At 48.6% G+C, this 23,172-nt stretch overlaps 2 protein-coding genes across 2 annotated transcripts in view; both read left to right on the top strand.

Moving 5' to 3' along the window:
* Positions 1-4,369, top strand: part of LOC122559235 (uncharacterized) — a 182,351-nt gene extending 177,982 nt beyond the window's left edge. The window contains exon 31 of the mRNA XM_087994570.1: positions 4,292-4,369. The gene's annotated coding sequence lies outside the window, so the exon portion shown is untranslated. The remainder of the gene's footprint in view (positions 1-4,291) is intronic.
* A 9,900-nt stretch (positions 4,370-14,269) lies between these two features.
* The window catches only part of LOC122558792 (carbohydrate sulfotransferase 11-like), a 61,608-nt gene continuing 52,705 nt past the window's right edge, over positions 14,270-23,172 (top strand). The window contains exon 1 of the mRNA XM_043707571.2: positions 14,270-14,478. Within this exon, the coding sequence (XP_043563506.1) occupies positions 14,385-14,478 (94 nt within the window). The 5' untranslated portion in view covers positions 14,270-14,384. The remainder of the gene's footprint in view (positions 14,479-23,172) is intronic.

The following is a 23,172-nucleotide window of genomic DNA, read 5'->3' as shown; positions in this document are numbered from 1 at the left end:
CCATCCAAGACTTGTATCTCCCTCCCCAGGCATGGAGCCCAGAACTGACCCCACTTCCTACCTCTACTGTAGAGACCCAACCTCTAATGTAGAGACCCTGCGTCTAATGCAGAGACCCCACCTCTCATGTAGGGACCTGACCTCTAATGTAGAGACCCTACCTCTACTGTAGAGACCCAACCTCTAATGTAGAGACCCTATGTCTAATGTAGACACCCTACGTCTAATGTAGAGACCCTACCTCTAATGTAGAGACCCTACCTCTAATGTAGAGACCCAACCTCTAATGTAGTGACCCTATCTCTAATGTAGAGACCCTACGTCTAATGTAGAGACCCTACGTCTAATGTAGAGACCCTACCTCTAATGTAGAGACCCTGCCTCTAATGTAGAGACCCTACCTCTAATGTAGAGACCCTACCTCTAATGTAGTGACCCTATCTCTAATGTAGAGACCCAACCTCTAATGTAGTGACCCTATCTCTAATGTAGAGACCCTACGTCTAATGTAGAGACCCTACCTCTAATGTAGAGACCCTACCTCTACTGTAGAGACCCAACCTCTAATGTAGACACCCTACGTCTAATGTAGAGACCCTACCTCTAATGTAGAGACCCTACCTCTAATGTAGAGACCCTATCTCTAATGTAGAGACCCTACCTCTAATGTAGACACCCTATCTCTAATGTAGAGACCCAACCTCTAATGTAGAGACCCAACCTCTAATGTAGAGACCCTATCTCTAATGTAGAGACCCTACCTCTAATGTAGAGACCCTATCTCTAATGTAGAGACCCTACCTCTAATGTAGAGACCCTATCTCTAATGTAGAGACCCTACCTCTAATGTAGAGACCCAACCTCTAATGTAGTGACCCTATCTCTAATGTAGAGACCCTACCTCTAATGTAGAGACCCTACCTCTAATGTAGAGACCCAACCTCTAATGTAGAGACCCTACCTCTAATGTAGAGACCCTATCTCTAATGTAGAGACCCTATCTCTAATGTAGAGACCCTACCTCTAATGTAGAGATCCTATCTCTAATGTAGACACCCTACGTCTAATGTAGAGACCCTACCTCTAATGTAGACACCCTACGTCTAATGTAGAGACCCTACCTCTACTGTAGAGACCCAACCTCTAATGTAGAGACCCAACCTCTAATGTAGAGACCCAACCTCTAATGTAGAGACCCTACCTCTACTGTAGAGACCCTACCTCTAATGTAGAGACCCTACCTCTAATGTAGAGACCCTATCTCTAATGTAGAGATCCTACCTCTAATGTAGAGACCCTACCTCTACTGTAGAGACCCTACCTCTAATGTAGAGACCCTATCTCTAATGTAGAGACCCTACCTCTAATGTAGAGACCCTATCTCTAATGTAGAGACACTACCTCTAATGTAGAGACCCTACCTCTAATGTAGAGACCCTATCTCTAATGTAGACACCCTACGTCTAATGTAGAGACCCTACCTCTAATGTAGAGACCCTACGTCTAATGTAGAGACCCTACCTCTAATGTAGAGACCCTATCTCTAATGTAGTGACCCTACCTCTACTGTAGAGACCCAACCTCTAATGTAGAGACCCTACCTCTACTGTAGAGACCCTACCTCTAATGTAGAGACCCTATCTCTAATGTAGAGACCCTACCTCTAATGTAGAGACCTTACGTCTAACGTAGAGACCCTACCTCTAATGTAGAGACCCTAGGTCTAATGTCAAGAATCTAATGGATAAGAGATATTATTCCCAATTGAAATGATTGCAGGACATTAGTTAGGCCACTGTTGGAATATTATGTGTAATTCTAGTCTCCTTCCTATCGGAAGGATGTTGTGAAACTTGAAAGGGTTCAGAAAAGATTTACAAGGATGTTGCCAGGGTTGAAGGATCTGAGCTACAGGGAGAGGCTGAACAGGCTGGGGCTGTTATCTCTGGAGCGTCGGAGGCTGAGGGGTGACCTTATAGAGGTTTATAAAATCATGAGGGGCATGGATAGGATAAATAGACAAAGTCTTTTCCCTGGGGTCGGGGAGTCCAGAACTAGAGGGTATAGGTTTAGGGTGAGAGGGGAAAGTTATAAAAGAGACCTAAGGGGCAACCTTTTCACACAGAGGGTGGTACGTGTATGGAATGAGCTGCCAGAGGAAGTGGTGGAGGCTGGTACAATTGCAACATTTAAGAGGCATTTGGATGGGTATATGAATAGGAAGGGTTTGGAGGGATATGGGCCGGGTGCTGGCAGGTGGGACTAGATTGGGTTGGGATATCTGGTCAGCATGGACGGGTTGGACTGACTCTATGACTCTAAGTATTCCCCTTTGAAATTGGTACAGGCAATTAACTGCAGATTCCATGCAACCTAAGATCAAACTTTGAAATTAGTTGAAAATCCAATCCCAGTTAAAAAGTTAAAAATCACAAAACGCCAGGTTATGGTCCAACAGGTTTATTTGGAAGCAGTAGCTTTCATCAGGTGGTTCACAAATACATGATGAAGGAACGTTCCGAAAGCTAGCACTTCCAGATAAACCTGTTGGACTCTAACCTGGTGTTTTGTGATTTTTAACTTTGTCCACCCCAGTCCAACACCGGCCCCTCCACAACTGGTCACAAAGTGATCCCTCCCAGGAAGCTGTAATACCATGAGAAACAGGAGCAGGGGTAGGTCATTCTGCCCTACGAGCCTGCTCTGCCTTTCAGTAGGATCCTGGCCTCACTTCCACTTCCCTGCCCTTTCCCCTCGATTACCCGACTGATCGAGAATCTCTCTCTCTCTCTCTCTCTCTCTCAGCCTTAAATATCCACACGGACCCTGCCCCCTCAGCTCTCGGTGGTAAGGAGTTCCAAAGACTCTCAATCCTCTGAGAGAAGACATTCCTCCCCATCTCAGTCTGAAACTGGTGCCCCCTTTACTCTGAGACTGTATCCTCTGGTCCCTGACCCTCCCATGAGGGGAACCATCCTCTCAGCATTGACCCTGTCAAGGTCCTTAAGAATTCAACATGTTTCAATGAAACCCTCTCATTCTTGTAAACTCCAGAGAGTAGACAGTCCTAACCTGTTTAAACTTTGCCCAGAAAGTAATCCCTCCATCCCAGGGATCATCCCAGTGAGTCTCCCATGAGCTGTCTCCAATGAAAGGAAAACGTCCCTGAAATAATCCACGTGACTCTGCTGTACCCCGTCCAGGCCTTTGAGCTATTAATGTTTTGCCACTTCATAGCTCACAGGTGCCACAAAGATCAGCCTTTCCTGCACATTCCCAAATCCCAACGGGAAGGTGGTGTGGAGCCCTCATCTGGAATACACCTGAGTGACTTGTCTGGGGGCAGTTAAGAGTCACCCACATTGCTGTGGGTCTGGAGTCACGTGTAAGCCAGACCGGGTAAGGCTGGCAGACTTGCCTTCCATGAAGAGCATTAGTGTTCCATGGGCATCATGATTAACAATGGTTTTTTAATCCAGATTTATTTTAGAAATGGAGTTGAAGTTCTCCAGCTACTGATGTGGGATTTATGGACTTGTCTTGAAATGATTCCAAGGATGCCCCTTCTAATGGGTACGGGCGATTCACTGCAAATTCCATACAATCTAAAATCAGACAAAACATTCCATACAACCAAACGAGCACAGGTTTGAGCCCAGTAATCACAGAATTGTTATGCGCTGATGGAGGATATTTGGCCCATCGTGCCTTCACTGGTTCTATCCCATAGTGCCAATCTCCTGCCTTTTCCCCATGTCCCTGCACACCATTTCCATCCAAATACCCGGCTAATGTCCCAGTCGCAAGCCTCAATTGAACCTTTCTCCCCCACGTTTCCAGACTATACTTACTGGACGCGATTCTGCCGAATCGCGCTCGCCCTTATTGATGTAACCTCGGTCCTGTTATACCCTCCACTACAAACCTGATGTGGAGGTACTGATGTTGGACTCAGGTAGACAAGGTTGGAAGTCAGGCACCCCCAGGGTTATAGTCCAACAGATTTATTTGAAACCACAAGCTTTCGGAACGCTGCCCCTTTGTCTGGTGATTGGTGTTGTGACCGTCTGGTCTTGTCCATTGCTGATCTGACCAACGGTACCAGCTTAACCTTCCCTCTGTGTCCCTTCTCCTGAGATAAAGAGTCCAATCCCAGCAACCTCCCGATGACATTGTCACCAGCAGCTTTGAGATGTGTGATTGTCCAGGGAAGGGAATTGATTAAAATATGGCTCTGCACGATCCTGAACTAAACTCAACTCCATCTTGGGTTTTTTCCGTTTCCTTTCAGCCTGCGAGTATTTGGAAGCTGGAGAGTGAAACGTTGCGTCTATTAAACAGAAGAAATAAAGAAGAGTTTTATTGTGCCCTTGCAGCAGTCATTCTTTTCGAAATGTTAATGTGTGTGTTTTTTTAATTATACTCACACTCCAAAGACAACATTCCTGGCAACAAGATTCAAAACCTCCCAAATATTGTTCATAGTGGAAAGCACTCTGTACTCTTTTAAACTGAAAGTAAAGCTCCCTCTACACTGTCCCTCCATCAAACACTCCCAGGACAGGGACAGCACGGGGTTAGATACAGAATAAAGCTCCCTCTGCACTATCCACCATCTAACACTCCCAGGGACAGGGACAGCATGGGGTTAGATACAGAGTAAAGCTCCCTCTACATTGTCCACCATCTAACACTCCCAGGGACAGGGACAGCGTGGGGTTAGATACAGAGTAAAGCTCCCTCTACATTGTCCACCATCTAACACTCCCAGGGACAGGGACAGCATGGGGTTAGATACAGAGTAAAGCTCCCTCTACATTGTCCACCATCTAACACTCCCAGGGACAGGGACAGCATGGGGTTAGATACAGAATAAAGCTCCCTCTACATTGTCCACCATCTAACACTCCCAGGGACAGGGACAGCATGGGGTTAAATACAGAGTAAAGCTCCCTCTACACTGTCCCCATCAAACACTCCCAGGGACAGGGACAGCACGGGGTTATTTTGGTGAAAAATCGGAGAAGGTGTCATCCATTTTGTCCATCAACCTTAATTTGCCTCTTAATAAAACTCATACCACTTTCTGGCCTTTCACCCATAACCTTTGAGTTTTTCTAATCAATTCAAACATTGCCTCATGTTTATTCAATGCCCAAGCACTCTGTCAGTACTTCACTGGACAGCCAGACTGGGGAGGGACTTGACCCTCCAAACCATTCACCCGGAAGCAACTGCCCTGTCCACTGAGCCATGGCCCGAGAAACCAGGTGGGACGGTAAAGAACGCAGACTTGTCAAGTAGGAACCTAATGGATTCTCCATGAAATTGATCATCAGCAGTTGGCATAGTGTTTCAGTGCCAGTGACCTGGGTTCGATTCCAGGTTCTGTCTGTGTGAAGTCTGCACATTGTCTGCACTACCACCCTCTGGGTGCTCCGGTGTCCAGATAGGTGGATTGGCCATTCTAAATTGCCAAGAACCAATTGCCAGGCGTGGCACGTTGGCTCAGTGGTTAGCACTGCTGCCTCACAGCGCCAGGGACCCAGGTTCGATTCCACTCTCGGACGATTGTCTGTGTGGAGTTTGCACGTTCTCCCCGTGTCTGCGTGGGTTTCCCCCGGGTGCTCCGGTTTCCTCCCACAGTCCAAAGATGTGCAGGTCAGGTGGATTGGCCATGCTAAATTGTCCACAGTGTTCAGGGATGTGTAAGTTGGGTGCATTAGTCTGGGGTTAAATGTAGGGAATGGGTCTGGGTGGGTTACTCTTCGGAGGGTCGGTGTGGACTTGTTGGGCCAAAGGGCCTGTTTCCACACTGTAGGGATTCTATGATCTAATAGTGAGCAGGGTGGGTGGGTTAGCTTTGGGAAATGCAGAGACAGAGTGGGCCTAGGTGGGATACTTTTCAGAGGGCCAGTGTGGACTGTAAGTAGGCTGAATGGCCTACTTACACACAGTAGGCATTCTATAAAAAACAGGCGATGGTGGGTACTACAGATGCTGGAGATTAGAGTCAAAACGTGCGGTGCTGGAAAAGCACGACAGGTCAGGCAGCATCCGAGGAGCAGGACAATTGACATTTTGGGCAAAAGCCCTTCATCAGGAATGAGCTTTATATTAAAAAAAATGTCGATGGCAGCATTGTGTTTTCATCCCTGTGTGCTGGAGCTTGTTGTGTGCGTGTTAGAGGGTGGAAAATGATCGTCACACCACGGGCTAGTTTGTTGCTGCTAATGACAGGCCTAATGCCTGTGGCCAACAGGCAATGGAAAAATATTAAAGTTTTCCACTGTTTGTTGTAGAAAACCAAATACTGACGTTAGCCAGTTATTGTCAGAAGTCAGCAGTGTGTTAGAGAGATTCTGTGTCTCTGCTGCACCTTTCACAAACTCAGCACATCCCTCAATGTTTCCCAGCCAATGCAGTTCCATTGAAGTGGAAGCACTGTTGCAATGTAGAAAATACAATCACCGATTTGTACACAGCAAGATCCCATAAACTGCAGTGGTTCGGAAATAAGTACATAGAAAGTGCTGGAAAAATTCTACAGGTCTGGCAGCATCCGTGACGAGAGAAACAGAGTTAACATTTCGAGTCCAGTGTGATTTGGATTAATCTTCCGTTCTGAAGGTGGGTCACTGGATTTGAATCGATAACTCTGTTTCTCGCTCTACGGATGCTACCAGACCTGCTGAGTTTTTCCAGCAATTTCTGGCGTCTCACTACAACTGTTTATACCAGCGTAACGGTCACCCCCAAAAATGAAAAATGCTGGAGATCACAGCGGGTCAGGCAACACTGCGATGTAATCTCCAACATTTATTGTATTCAGTACAGATTCCTACGTTGCAACTTCACTGGAGATTAATTAGTTACCAGCATTCACATGGTGGTCATTGACAGCAGATTTCCATCAGGTCATTAATTGAGGGTGATCAGTGTAACATAGGAACAGAAGCAGGCCATTCAGCCCTTCATGCCCGTCCCACTATTCAAAGAGATTACAGCTGTGTCCAAACTCCATACACCTACCATTCACCCATATTACTTTGCTTAACAAAAGTCTGTCTTCATAAGCTCGTAAGCAATAGGAGCAGAATTAGGCCATTTAGCCCATCGAGTCTGCCCCACCATTCGATCATGGCTGGTTTGCTGCTCACCCCCATTTTCCTACCTTCGCCCCATACCCTTTCAACCCATTACCAATTAAAAATCTGTCCAACTCCTCCTTACATTTACTGACTGTCCCAGCATCCACCACACTTTGGGGTCGGGAATTCCACGGATTCACATCCCTTTGGGAGATGTAGTTTCTGCTCAACTCAGTTTTAAATTTGTTCCCCCTTACCCTAAGACTATAACCTCTCGTCCTAGAATGCCCCACAACAGGAAGCATCCCCTCCCTGACTATTTTATCCACACCTTTTATCATCCTGAATACCACTCCCCTCAGTCTTCTAACTTCCAGAGAGTAAAGGCCTAAACTGTTCAATCTCTCTTCAGATGGCACGGCAGCTCAGTGGTTAAGCACTGCTGCCTCACAGCGCCAGGGACCTGGGTTTGATTAGATTAGATTACATTACAGTATGGAAACAGGCTCTTCGGCCCAACAAGTCAACACCGACCTGCCGAAGCGCAACCCACCCATACCCCTACATTTACCCCTTACCTAACACTGCGGGCAATTTAGCATGGCCAATTCACCTGACCTGCATATCTTTGGACTGTGGGATGAAACCGAAGCACCCGGAGGAAACCCACGCAGACACGGGGAGAACGTGCAACTCCACACAGTCAGTTGCCTGACGCGGGAATTGAACCCAGGTCTCTGGCACTGTGAGGCAGCAGTGCTAACCACTGTGCCACTGTGCCACCGTTTGATTCCACCCTCGGGCAACTGTCTGTGTGGAGTTTGCACATTCTCCCCGTGTCTGTGTGGGTTTCCTCCGGGTGCTCCGGTTTCCTCCCACAGTCCAAAGATGTGCAGGTCAGGTGAATTGGCCATGCTAAATTGTCCATTGCATTACAGGGAAGTATAGGTTAGGTGCATTAGTCAGGGGAAAATGTAGGGTAATGGGTCTGGGTAGGTTACTCTTCAGAGGGTCAGTGTGGACTTGTTGGGCTGAAGGGCCTGTTTCCACACTGTAGGGATTCTAACTCGAAAACCCCTCATCTCTGGGATCAATCTAGTGAACCTCCTCTGAACTGTCCCCGATGCGACTACATCTTTCCTAAAATTAAGGGACTAAAACTGTGCACAATACTCCAGGAGATGTCTCACCAATGTCGTGTATCTATCCCAGATTTAAAATTACCAGCTGATCCTGCAGTTTGTGGAAGAGAGTTCCAAATTTCTCCCACCCTTTGTGTGTGGAAGTGCTTTGTAACATCTCTCCTGACTCACCTATAAAAGTTGTGAGTTGCATTGTAAACTGATTGTTAGCAATCAGCAGTTGTTGGGATGAATTTCCATCATGGGATTCTGCCAAATGCTTTTATTTTCAAACATATTCATTCTTCCCATAGTTTGTCACAGTCATTAGATTCTGACCTTCTGAATGAGAGGAGTGTTGGGGTCAAGTCCTACCGCAGTTTAAAATCCACACTCTCCCATTCAGTGGGAGAGCAGTGTTTAATTCTGAGGTCAGTGTTTATTGCCTGTCCCTAGTTGCCCCATGAGAAGGTGGGGGTGAGCTGCCTTCTTGACCCGTTGCAGCCCATGTGCTGTAGGTAGACCCACAATGCCCTTAGGGAGGGAATTCCAGGATTCTGACCCAGCCACACTGAAGGAACGGTGATATATTTCCAAGTCGGGATGGTGAGGGGCTTGGAGGGGAACTTGCAGGGGGTGGTGTTCCCATGTATCTGCTGCCCCTGTCCTTCTAGATGGAAGTGGTCGTGGGTTTGGAGCCTTGCTAGGGTTTGGGCCTCCCAGGCTAGAGGGAGGCACGCTACCATCTGATCACAAGAGCCCTACAGTTGTAAGTAACAGAGCAGGAAACACTGCTGTCCAGTGCTAATGAGAATGTGAATGTGTTACAGGCCACTATTAACACAACACATCTCTCTGTCTTCCCTAAATCCCAAAATTCCAAACCTCTGCCTCTCCTCCATCTGGGGGTTTGGGGTTGGTGTTTGACCCACCACCCTCTGCAATAGGCTGCACTCACTCTATGCTTAAACAGTGGACCCTCCCAATGCACCCCCTCCCTCAACAATCCCAGCAGTAAAGAGCTCCTGCATCCTCCTCCCCACCTCCTGTCAGAAGCTGACATGGGAATTGGATTGTCCAAGTGAAACTCAGCCTTCCGTTCCTTCATAGCTGCTGCCCACAGCATGAACTTTAACCAGTGACCCAAAATGCCTTCAGGACATTTGGAGTCAAAGTGTCTACAGCACAGGAAAAGACCCTTTGGCCCCTCGTGTCTGTGCACGTCAAAAACAACTAATCCCATTTCCCAGCACGCGGACCATCGCCATGTATTCCTTGGCCTTATCAAATTACTTCTTCAACGTGCTGAGGGTTTCTGGCTCTCCCACCCTCCCAGGCAAAGAGTTCCAGATTCCCAACCCACTCTGCATCAAGGACTCTTCCTCCAATCCTCTCTGAACCTCCCACCTTTGCCTTCCAGGGGAAATGTCCTGTCCACGTCCCTTCGTAATTTGACACATCTCAAATATAACCCCCCTCGGTCTCCTCTACTCCTTGGAAAATAACCCCAATCTGTCCCATCTCTCTTCATAACTCAAACTCTCCAGGCAACATTCTGGTAAACCTACTCTGCACCCTCTCCAGTACTGTCGCATTCCTCCTATAATATTGCTGCCAGAACTGCACACAATAGATGTGGTAGGTGCTATATGAATTCTCTGGTGAGAAGCCAGCACTGGTGTGATAGGCGGAATGGCATCCCCCTACATTGGGTGTGTACTTCCAGTGAAACTGGGGGCAGACTCCTTCAAAAGAGATAGAGACAAAAACTTGGGAGTGCATTCAGCTGTTTTTAGATTAGATTACCTACAGTGTGGAAACAGGCCCATCAGCCCAAACCAACCCTCCGAAGAGAAACCCCCCCCCCCCTATATTTACCCCTGACTAATCCCCCAACACAATTTACCTAACATGCACATCTTTGGACTGTGGAGGAAATTGGAAACCCACATAGACACTGGGAGAATGTGCAAACTCCACACACACAGTTGCCCAAGGTGGGGATTGAACCTGGGTCCCTGGCACTGTGAGGCAGCAGTGCTAACCACTGAGCCACCATGCCCCTCCTGTTCACCAGAGAAATTCCCTGGTAATATAAAAGAAGAGTACAAGATTTGTTTTGAATAAAAAAGATGAGAGAGGCAAGAATGGACATTGGATCTGCTGGAATATGAGGCTGGAGAAGTAGTAATGAGGAACAAAGAAATGGCAGAGGAGCTGAATAGGTAGTTCACATCGTTTTCACAGTGGAAGACACCAGCAGCTCTGGAACATGGAGAGAGTCAGGGGACAGAGGTGAGTGTAGTGGCCATCACTAAGGAGAAGGTGCTGGGGAAGCTGAAAGGTCTGAAGGTGGATAAATCACCTGGACCAGATGGACTACACCCCCAGAGAGCTGACGGCAATAGGTGAAGAGATATTGAAGGTTTTGGTGGTGACCTTTCAGGAATCACTGGAGTGAGGGAGGGTCCCAGAGGAATGGAAAATGGCTAATGTAATCCCCCCACCCCAGTTTAAGAAGGGAAGGAGGCAGAAGACAGGAAACCATAGGCCAGTTAGCCTGATGTTGGTGAGGTTTTAAGAGTCCGTTAATAAGGATGAGATTGCAGAAGTGCTTTGTAAAACTAAGAGAAGTCAAGGAGAGGCCATGCTTGACAAATCTGTCAGAATTCTTTGAGGGAGTAATGAGCAAGTTCGACAAAGGAGACTCAGTGGCTGTGATCTATTTGGATTTCCAGAAAGCCTTTCACAAGGTGTTGTAAAGGAGGCTGCTAACTGAGAGCCCATTCTGAGGTAGCTGGAACACAAGAACAGAGATATACTGCTGAGGCCATATAAGGTGCTGGTCAGACTGTATTTGGAATATTGTAAGCAGTTTTGAATCACATGACTAAGGAAGGATGTGCTGGTATTAGAGGGGGTCCAGAGGGGCTTTATAAGAATGATCCTGGGGATAAAGGGCTGGTCATATGGGGAGTGGTTGAGGACTCTGGGTCTGCATTTGATGATTTGACCCTCAACATGTAACTCTTATACCTATCATGTTATTCTAGCTGTTTGGTTTGTCTCCAGTGCCATCTTATTTTTTAAATATAATTATCGCTCTGCCACAATTTTTTGAATTATAGGTCATTCCCTTCACTTACTGTTCAGCTGTTATTATGATTTGGAGATGCCGGTGTTGGACTGGGGCGTACAAAGTTAAAAATCTCACGACACGAGGTTATAGTCCGACAGGTTTATTTGGAAGCACTAGCTTTCAGATCGACGCTCCTTCATCAGGTGCAACTAAACCTTTTGGACAATATCCTGATATTGTGTGATTTTTAACTTTATTCAGCTGTTGACACTTTACTCACACCGTCTGACACTCTTGATCACCCACAGAGATTTATTATCCAACTCCACTCACACCATCTGTATGATCTTTTGATCTCTCTGCCTTTGATCTCTCTGCTCATATATTCCATGTCTGTGCTCTTCCCTCTCACTTCACCTGTCGAAGGGGCAGCGCTCCAAAAGCTAGTGCTTCCAAATAAACCATTCTGACTATAACCTGGTGTCTGATCTTTATAACTGAGATGAGGAGGAATTTCTTCAGCCAGAAGGTGGGGAGTCTGTGGAATACATTCCTGCAGAGGGCTGTGAAGGCCAAGGCAATAAGACAGAGATAGATCGGTTCCTGATTGGTTAGAGGATCAAGGGTTACAGGGAGAAGGCAGGAGACTGGGGTTGAGAAACATATCAGCCATGAATGAATGGCGGAGTAGACTTGATGGGCTGAATGGTCTAATTCTACACCTCTCAATCATGGTCCTATGGTTTGGCAGTATCAGTGGAAGGGGAAACAGTGATTGGAGTTGAAACATTAACTCTTTTGTCTCTTTCTCTCTTCCTTTTCACAGACACAGCGATGGGCCGAAGGGCCTACTATTAAACTGTAGATCTCTGTGATCCGCAGAGATCCTCCAGTACTCCCTGTTTTTATTTCAGATCCCCAACATTTGCAAGAGTTTGACTCTTACACTCCCCAGGACCTGATCAGGTGTACCCGAGAACTCAGTGGGAAGCTAGGGAAGTGATTGCTGGGCCTCTTGCTGAGATATTTGTATCATCGATAGTCACAGGTGAGGTGCTGGAAGACTGGAGGTTGGCTAACGTGGTGCCACTGTTTAAGAAGGGTGGTAAGGACAAGCCAGGGAACTATAGACCAGTCAGCCTGACGTAGGTGGTGGGTAAGTTGTTGGAGGGAATCCTGAGGGACAGGATGTACATGTATTTGGAAAGGCAAGGACTGATTAGGGATAGTCAACATGGCTTTGTGTGTGGGAAATCATGTCTCACAAACTTGATTGAGTTTTTTGAGGAAGTAACAAAGAGGATTGATGAGGGCAGAGCAGTAGATGTGATCTATGTGGACTGCAGTAAGGCGTTCGACAAGGTTCCCCATGGGAGACTGATTAGCAAGGTTAGATCTCATGGAATACAGGGAGAACTAGCCATTTGGATACAGAACTGGCTCAAAGGTAGAAGACAGAGGGTGGTGGTGGAAGGTTGTTTTTCAGACTGGAGGCCTGTGACCAGTGGAGTGCCACATGGATCAGTGCTGGGTCCACTACTTTTCATCATTTATATAAATGATTTGGATGTGACCATAAGAGGCACAGTTAGTAAGTTTGCAGATGACACCAAAATTGGAGGTGTCATGGACAGTGAAGAAGGTTACCTCAGATTACAACAGGATCTGGACCAGATGGGCCAATGGGCTGAGAAGTGGCAGATGGAGTTTAATTCAGATAAATGCGAGGTGCTGCATTTTGGGAAAGCAAACCTTAGCAGGACATATACACTTAATGGTAAGGTCCTAGGGAGTGTTGCTGAACAAAGAGACCTTGGAGTGCAGGTTCATAGCTCCTTGAAAGTGGAGTCGCAGGTAGATACGATAGTGAAGAAGGCGTTTGGTATGCTTTCCTTTATTGGTCAGAGTATTGAGTACAGGAGTTGGGAGGTCATGTTGCGGCTGTACAGGACATTGGTTCTGGATTAGTGGTGCTGGAAGAGCACAGCAGTTCAGGCAGCATCCAAGGAGCTCCTTGGATGCTGCCTGAACTGCTGTGCTCTTCCAGCACCACTAATTCAGAATCTGGTTTCCAGGATCTGCAGTCATTGTTTTTACCTCTAGGACATTGGTTAGGCCACTGTTGGAATATTGTGTGCAATTCTGATCTCCTTCCTATCGGAAAGATGTTGTGAAACTTGAAAGGGTTCAGAAAAGATTTACAAGGATGTTGCCAGGGTTGGAGGATCTGAGCTATAGGGAGAGGCTGAACAGGCTGGGGCTGTTTTCCCTGGAGCGTCGGAGGCTGAAGGGTGACCTTATAGAGGTTTACAAAATTATGAGGGGCATGGATAGGATAAATAGACAAAGTCTTTTCCCTGGGGTGGGGGAGTCCAGAACTGGAGGGCATAGGTTTAGGGTGAGTGGGGAAAGATATAAAAGAGACCTAAGGGGCAACTTTTTCACACAGAGGGTGGTACGTGTATGGAATAGGCTGCCAGAGGAAGTGGAGGAGGCTGGTACAATTGCAACATTTAAAAGGCATTTGGATGGGTATATGAATAGGAAGGATTTGGAGGGATATGGGCCGGGTGCTGGCAGGTGGGACGAGATTGGATTGGGATATCTGGTCAGCATGGACGGGTTGGACCGAAGGGTCTGTTTCCGCTCTGTACATCTCTAGGACTCTGCTTCTGAATGGACGGGCGTGTGGGGAAGGTTTATTCGGGACAATACGGTAACGGGATGAACCAACTATCGAGGGGGTGGACAGCGGGACATAGGGAACTGGCTTCAGACATCCGGGCCCTTCATCGAAATGATATTGCAAAGGGTTAAAAGTGTGAGCAGTGTACGGTCAATGCTGAAGGTAATCTGCTAAAACCTGGGAGAGAGGCAGGTTTGGAGGTGGCAGTGGTTGGTGGAGCACCCCCCCTGCCCTGGTGGTAGGTCCCAGTGGAACCTGCTACATTGAAGCGGGGATACATTGTGGCGGACGGTATCGGGTTGGGAAGGCAGCCCGTGTCTCTGCTCCCTCTGCCTGCACAGCCAGGGAGCCGGGCAGGGGTGGGGGGGTAAGGTGTTCCTGCTTACCCCAGGCTGGAGCTGAGTGCAATGAGGAGGTCCCGGGCGGTTCGCCTCGCCGCTCTCACCTGCCTGGGATCCTTCCTCCTCCTCGTCCTTTACTTCCAAGGCAGTTTCAGCCCAGGTAATGTAACGGGTGAAATTGACTCTGCAGCGATTTGCAAATTCACCGGGACGGCGCTGGGGTGGGGAATTTCGTGTCATGTCCACCCCCCCCCCCCAATCATGGCAATCTACATCAAGTGTTTGAAAGTTAGCTGAGACAGTGAAGAGACTGAGAACTGCTGACACGTTGGTGACTTTTTTTAGGGAAAAAAAATCAAATTTCCAATGTTTAAAGGTAGTTTTCATGTACATATCCAGGGAACTTCCCATCTATAGGAGCTACCTTCTTGAAGTCAGTTGTGATACAGAAACGCCAATTCGCGCTCAGCAAGCTCCCAGACTCAGCAATGGCCCAGATGATCGACTTTGAGGGTGACTGTTACCCCCTTCCTTTGGAATAGAGCCCGGGGAATCTTTCACATTTATCCGGGTGGACTCACGAGGCCTGGTTTTAAAAAAAAAATCTGAACTGAGAGTGCCTCTGACAGTGCAGCACTGCCCCAGCACTACTGTACATGGGGATCAATGATCAGCATTAGGTCTGGACTGGGGTGGGAGCAGGGTCATCTCACTGGGCCAAGTTAGACATTTGAAGCAAATGTCCTGGAAAATAAGCCCTGGGAAGCTGGAAGGGGGATTGCAGAAACCCTGGGCAGTTTGTGGGCTAGCTGTGGGGAGGAGGAGATGAGGGTGATTTTCTTGGGTGTCATGATGTGGAAGAGCCGGTGTTGGACTGGGGTGGAGAAAGTTAAAAATCCCACAACACCAGGTTATAGTCTAACAGGTTTAATTGGAAGCAGTATGGTGATGTAGGAACATCTGACGAAGGAGCAGCGCTCCGAAAGCCAGTGCTTCCAAATAAACCTGTTGGACTATAACCTGGTGTTGTGGGATTTTTAACTTTCTTGGGTGTGGTATTTTAGTTTGCCGGAGAGTGAGAGTTGGTTCTAGCTGAGGGATCAGTGTGGACCTTGGTGAGCTTGAACAGTTCTGAACTTGCGATCCCACTACAGAGGGGCTAGCAGGAGATCTCGGAGACCCTCTCCCCAAAATGGCCTGTAAATGGTTTGTGCTATGGTTGTGCCCTTTACCCCAGAGCGTTTATGTGTGAGTCTGACTGGATAGTGTGATTCTGAGTGTATTTGAGACGCTGGTGTCTGCGGTTTGTGTCTCTCTGAGACTGATGTCCTTTCTGCAACATCTGCACAATGGACACATGATGGTTTTTCTGATAGGTTCAGATTTGTTTTAAAATTCCTCCCTGCCCCTTCCAGGTTAGCTCAGCTCCTTCTGTTCTGTCCTTGATTGGTATTGCTTCACCATTGCTAGCTGTGCATTCCCTCCTGACACTACTCTCACATTGCTTCCCACCTCTGTTATCATGTTGGAAATGCTATATAAATACTATTGTTGTTGCAATGTGGTGTATTTTCGTGTCTGGTATCTGCTCTTCAGAAATTCCTTTTGTATCTAAACCTTGGGATTGAATGTTTGATCAGTATGAGACTGAGATGCCTTGGCATTGTTCATAGATGGAGAGTGGGGCTCTGGGCCAATTACGGCCTTGCTCCTTCTCTCTGGCTGGGATTGAGTTGCTCTGCTTGGGCTGCTTTCCAGATCCTTTTGAGTCTGTGGCTTTGTGTTCCTTTGACAAAGAATCTGCTCATTGACATTCAGAGAGAATTCACAGCCCAAAGCAAACTGGAGTTTGGGAATTTTTGGCACCCGTCACAGACTCCCTCCTACACCGTACAGTAGCTGCTTGCTGCTGATCCTGACCCTTTGTCACTTGAATATCATATTCCCTCACTCCGAGATCAGCCTGTCACTGACCCTGCCCATTTCAGTGATATCATCAGGGCTCCACCCCAGCTCGGCTCATCGGCTACTGAAGTCCTCATTCGTGCCTTTGATGACTTGACTTCCCAATCCAGCTGCTAATCTACGTTCTAGCCTCGAAACCTGACCTCATCCAAATGCTACAGGCAGTACATTAACTCACCTGGGTCCCCCACCTTCCCTATTTCTCTAACCTCCAGCAGCCCCTGCTCGGGGTTAATGTCACTGGATGAGAAATGCAGGAGCTCAGGCTCATGTTCCAGAGCCACAGGTTCAAATCCCACCACAGCACCTTGTGGAATTTAAATTCTGTTAATTTGTTTCTGAATTTATCAATTGCTGTGAAAGCCCATCTGGTCAACCCATGCCCCTTAGGGAAGGAAATTAGCTATGAGGAGAGTCCTAGAGATGTACGGCACGGAAACAGACCCTTCGGTCCAACCCGTCCATGCCGACCAGATATCCCAACCCAATCTAGTCCCACCTGCCAGCACCCGGCCCATATCCCTCCAAACCCTTCCTATTCATATACCCATCCAAATGCCTTTTAAATGTTGCAATTGTACCAGCCTCCACCACTTCCTCTGGCAGCTCATTCCACACACGTACCACCCAATAAGGTCACCCCTCAGCCTCCGACGCTCCAGGGAAACAGCCCCATCCTATTCAGCCTCTCCCTGTAGCTCAAATCCTCCAATCCTGGCAATATCCTTGTAAATCTTTTCTGAACCCTTTCAAGTTTCACAACATCTTTCCAATAGGAAGGAGACCAGAATTATACACATTATTCCAAAAGTGGCCTAACCAATGCCCTGTACAGCCGCAACATGACCTCCCAACTCCTGTACTCAATACTCTGACCAATAAAGGAAAGCATACCAAACACCACCTTCACTGGATAAACTTGGTTTGTTTTCACTTGAACATTGAAGGATGAGGGGTGAGCGGATAGAAGTTTATAAACTTCTGAAAGGCGCAGACAGACTGGATAGTCGCAATCTTTATCCCAGGGTAGGAAGGTCAATTACTACGGAGGCGTACATTTAAGGTGAAAGGGGGTAAGTTTAAAGGTGATGTGAGAGGCAGGTGTTTCACACACACAGGATGGTAAGTGCCTGGAATGTGCTGTCAGAGGAGGTGGGTCCAGTAACAGCAAATAAGAGGCATCTTGACAGATACATGAAGGGGCAGGGAATAGAGGGATGCGGACAGCATAAAGGCAAAAGGGTTTTAGTTTAGAAAGGCATCATGTGTCAGCACAGTGTAGGTGGGCCGACGGGCCTGTTCCTGTGCTGTCTTGCTATTAGTCGAGAGTGTGGCGCTGGAAAAGCACAGCAGCTCAGGCAGCATCCGAGGAGCAGGAGAATCGACGTTTCAGACACAAGCCCTTCCTCAGGGAGTGACATGGGTCACTTTTTTAATACTTGTAAAATCTTTTCCTGAGCTGCTGTGCTTTTCCAGCACCACACTCTCGACTGACCTCCAGCACCTGCTGTGCTTTTCCAGCACCACACTCTCGACTGACCTCCAGCACCTGCTGTGCTTTTCCAGCACCACACTCTCGACTGACCCCCAGGACCTGCTGTGCTTTTCCAGCACCACACTCTCGACTGACCTCCAGCACCTGCTGTGCTTTTCCAGCACCACACTCTCGACTGACCCCCAGGACCTGCTGTGCTTTTCCAGCACCACACTCTCGACTGACCCCCAGGACCTGCTGTGCTTTTCCAGCACCACACTCTCGACTGACCCCCAGGACCTGCTGTGCTTTCCCAGCACCACACTCTCGACTGACCTCCAGCACCTGCTGTGCTTTTCCAGCACCACACTCTCGACTGACCTCCAGCACCTGCTGTGCTTTTCCAGCACCACACTCTCGATTGACCTCCAGCACCTGCTGTGCTTTTCCAGCACCACACTCTCGACTGACCCCCAGGACCTGCTGTGCTTTTCCAGCACCACACTCTCGACTGACCCCCAGGACCTGCTGTGCTTTTCCAGCACCACACTCTCGACTGACCCCCAGGACCTGCTGTGCTTTCCCAGCACCACACTCTCGACTGACCCCCAGGACCTGCTGTGCTTTTCCAGCACCACACTCTCGACTGACCTCCAGCACCTGCTGTGCTTTTCCAGCACCACACTCTCGACTGACCCCCAGGACCTGCTGTGCTTTCCCAGCACCACACTCTCGACTGACCCCCAGGACCTGCTGTGCTTTCCCAGCACCACACTCTCGACTGACCCCCAGGACCTGCTGTGCTTTTCCAGCACCACACTCTCGGCTGACCTCCAGCACCTGCTGTGCTTTTCCAGCACCACACTCTCGACTGACCCCCAGGACCTGCTGTGCTTTTCCAGCACCACACTCTCGACTGATCCCCAGGACCTGCTGTGCTTTTCCAGCACCACACTCTCGACTGACCCCCAGGACCTGCTGTGCTTTTCCAGCACCACACTCTCGACTGATCCCCAGGACCTGCTGTGCTTTTCCAGCACCCCACACTTGACTGACCCCCAGGACCTGCTGTGCTTTTTCAGCACCACACTCTCGGCTGACCCCCAGGACCTGCTGTGCTTTTCCAGCACCACACTCTCGACTGACCCCCAGGACCTGCTGTGCTTTTCCAGCACCACACTCTCGACTGACCCCCAGGACCTGCTGTGCTTTTCCAGCACCACACTCTCGACTGATCCCCAGGACCTGCTGTGCTTTTCCAGCACCACACTCTCGACTGATCCCCAGGACCTGCTGTGCTTTTCCAGCACCACACTCTCGACTGACCCCCAGGACCTGCTGTGATCACTTTCTCCTGTTCTTCCCCAGTCTGGCACACAGGTGACTGCAGACACACAGTTCAGAGAGTAATACATGGGAGCAGGAGTGGGCCATTCGGTCCATCAAGTTTGCTTCACCATTCAGTCAGGTTATGGCTGGTTTCATTATCCTCAACTTCACTTTCCTGCCTCTTCCCCTTTAACCCTCGATCCCCTTCCTGATGAACAATCCGTCTGCCTCAGCCGTGAATAGACTGAATGACCCAGCCCCCGACAGCCCTCTGTGGGATTCCACAGATTCGCTCCTCTCCGAGGGAAGTAGGCAGCACTTCCAGACTGAGGGTAAATGGAAACCTGGAGAACTTGCCCGAAACTCTCTGGGTGCTGAGGGAGCTTTCAAATGTGAGCTCATAGTTTGTTGGGTCTGGGGAAGAATGGCTTACTGGAGTTACAGATCAGCTAGGATCTGATAAAATGGTGGACAGGTTTGAAGGACTGAATGGCCTTCACCTGTACCTAGTCAGGGATCTTGAAATATTATTTCCAAGTATTAAACGTGACCTGTGTTGCCCTGTTGTTAGCACTGCTGCCTCACAGCGCCAGCGACCCAGGTTCGATTCCACCCTTGAGTGACTCTCTGTGTGGAGTTTGCACATTCTCCCCATGTCTGCATGGGTTTCCTCCGGGTGCTCCGGTTTTCTCCCAGGGTGGATTGGCCATGCTGAATTGCCCGTAGTGTTCAAGGATGTGTAGGTTAGGTTCATTAGCCATGGGGAGTGCAGGGTTGCAGGGATAGGGTAGGGGGTGATTCTGAGTGGGATGTTTTTCGGAGGGTCAGTATGGATTTGATGGGATGACTGGCCTGCTTCCACACTGTAGGGATTCAATGATTCTGAACGATGCCCATTAAGAGTTAGCAGTTTCAGGAAAGGTTTGGAAGGGGAATGTAGACATCCCCTGAAATGGAAACAGGCCACGTACCAGGGAGAGACTGTTGTGCAGTGGATCAGTTTCCCACATCCCCGCTGTCCTCGTGATGAATGTGCTCAGACAGTTAACTGAAGAGAGAGAACAGTCAGTAACAATTATTCCTGAACACCAGCCAACCTGCAGGACACAAAAAGGGCTCTGTGCAAACCTCGGGCATGGATAGAGGAACTCTCTCCCAGAAAACCAGCCTTTTTGTAGCAAATTCCCTCCAAAGACACCCCATCCGGGGAGCAGTTAGGGATGACCGACAATTGCTGGCCTGATCAGTGGCCTCCACATCCCGTGAGTGATGAAAAGCCTCAGCAGGTTTTGTTCCAGCCAGACTGAGGGAAGGGCGATATATTTCCAAGTCAGGATGGTGAGGGGCTTGGAGGGGAACTTTCAGGGGGTGGTGTTCCTGTGTATCTGCTGTCCTTGTCCTTCTAGATGGGTTTGGAAGGTGCAGCCTGAGGGTCTTTGGTGAGTTTCTGCAGTGCATCTTGTAGATAGTACACACTGCTGCTACTGAGCATCGGTGGGGGAGGGGAGGGGATATTTGTGGATGTGGTGCCAATCAAGCGGCTGCTTGTCCTGGATGGTGTCGAGCTTCTTGAGTGTTGTTGGAACTGTCCCCATCCAGGGCAAGTGGGGAGTATTCCATCACACTCCTGACCTGTGCCTTGTAGATGGTGGACAGGCTTTGGGGAGTCAGGAGGGGAGTTACTCACTGCAGGATTCGCAGCCTCTGACCTGCTCTTGTAGCTGCTGTGTTTATGTGGTGAGTCCAGTTGAGTTTCTGATCAATGGTAACCCCCAGGATATTGACAGTGGGGATACAGTGATAGTAACACCATTGAATGTCAAGGGGTGAGGGTTAGATTGTTTCTTATTGGTGATGGCCATATTCTGGCATTTGTGTGGCGTGAAATGTTACTTGCCACTTGTCAGCCCAAGCCTGAGTATTGTCCAGATCTTGCTGTATTTGGACACAGACTGCTTCAGTATCTGAGAAGATGCGAATGGTGCTGAATGTTGTGCAATCATCGGTGACCATCCCCACTTCTGACCTTATGATGGAGGGAAGGTCATTGGTGAAGCAGCTGAAGGTGGTTGGGCCTAGGACACTACCCTGAGGAACTCCTGCAGAGATGTCCTGGAGCTGAGATGGCTGACCTTCCACAACTGCGACCATCTTCCCATGTACCAGGAATGTCTCTAACCAGCAGAGAGTTTGCCCCGACACCCATTGATTCTGGGTTTTTCTCGGGCTCTGTGATGCCACACTCGGTTGAATGCAGCCTTGATGTCAAGGGGCAGTCATTCTCCCCTCTCCTCTGGAATTTTCATTGTGAAAACACATGGTGAAATTCCAATGTTACTGAAAGATGAGTAAAATATAATCTGAGATGTAATCCCCCTGTTGGCTGGAGTTTATTCACCAAGGCTGGGTTTCTATTTCCATTGTTTTGGCTTGAGATGAAGGGATGTGGTGATGAGTGTGATTGTGAAATCCATACTTGTGGGAAGATGAGGAACAGTCTGTAATTGTTTTGTGTTGGCATCCCATTGCTTTCCAAAAAAACACTTTGTAGCCTCATGGTTTGAGTTTGAAAAGGGCTGTACAGCTTTTGAAAGTTAGTTTAATCGAAAATATACTCAGTGCCGGGAGAGAGACAAATCTGAAAGAGCGACACAACAACAGATCACTCACCATCTCCCAGTATCAGCTGGCGTTGACCCTCCGACAGCGCGGCGCTCCCTCGGCGCTGGCTCTGAGTGAGTGGCCAAACGATGGAGCTGGGGCTGAGGTCATGATTGATTGATTGATTGATTGTTTGAGAGATTTACAAACACAGAAGCTCGGTCCAGGAGTTGGCCATTCAGCCCTTCAAGCCTGCTGCTCTATTCTGTATGATCATGGCTGATCATCTGTCTCAATGTCACATGTCCACTATCTTTCCACATCCCCAACGCCTTTTAAAAGTTTTGATTTCTCCCGTGAAATAGATGTTTCTTGTTGCATGAGGTTTGGACAAAATGAGGGGCACACTTTCAGAATCGGAGTCTCCCTTGTAATGTGGAGGTGAGGAATCTTTTCCCTCAGTGAGTGACCTTCTCCGCCCCCCCCCCCGGAATGTCATGGAGAGTGGGTCTTTACACTGACGCGTGGCTGGGTCGGATCGATTCCAGTCGAGAGAGCTGAGGCACACGGGGAGCGGACGGGAAAATGAAGATGAGACCACAGCCCGATCCACCACGATAATCCGGAATACTGCTGCAGTCTGGGCGGGCTCTCCTTGTCTCGTGTGTCTCTCCAAATCTCTCCCCACCCCCCCCTCCATGTCAAGTTGTAGGGGGTGGGACAGAACAGGGACTGCTCTCTCCTGGTCCCATTCTTATCTGTTCAGTCACTGTCAGAGAATCATGGGCACTGCTTTTATCTCCCACTCCTGAGCCATTGTGTGTACTGCACTCCACCATCAACGCCTCCCCCAACCCTCCCAAATCCCTGGCCCCTCCTGTTCCTCACCTACACCCTGTCCTTCAGCATCATCATCTGCAAACACACAGTCTCAGTTTCCATGTCTCTGCTGCTGACATTGAGCTCTCCCTCCCCACCAGCTTCTCCCATCCTCCACCCTCGCTGCATTATCAACTGACTATCTGACAGGACAGACCAGACCAGCAGAAACTTGCTCCTGTTAAAAACCAGGAAGACCCGAGGAGTTTGTTTTCAGACTCTGCCCCAAGCTCCATTCTCTCCACCCCAACTCGGGTCACCTCTGAAGCTGCTAAATTCCAGAGTAAACAGGCCTAATCTGAATAATCTCTCCCCATTACTTACCTCCTGAAGTCCAGGTATTGTTCTGTAAACTTGTGTTGTACTCCCTCCAAGCTGATCTATCCTTCCTGTAACAGTGATGCCCTGATTTGCTTGAAAAACTCCATCCCTAATTACCCCTTGAAAAGCATTTCTGGATGAAGCACATGGCTGTGGACTTGACTGAGTGAGGGTGGCAGGTTTCCTTCTCCAAGGGGCAGTTTTTAATGACAATGGTGTCTTTCTGATTTTATTAATGAGATTAATTCTGCCAGGTGCTGTGACGGGATTTGAACAGCTTGCTGA

The sequence above is a fragment of the Chiloscyllium plagiosum genome, unplaced genomic scaffold, assembly GCF_037043375.1.
Source record: "Chiloscyllium plagiosum isolate Xiang-an unplaced genomic scaffold, Cpla_swu_hap1 HiC_scaffold_14, whole genome shotgun sequence".
NCBI classification, from domain to species: Eukaryota; Metazoa; Chordata; class Chondrichthyes; order Orectolobiformes; family Hemiscylliidae; genus Chiloscyllium; species Chiloscyllium plagiosum.
This window is presented reverse-complemented; position numbering and strand designations above follow the sequence as displayed.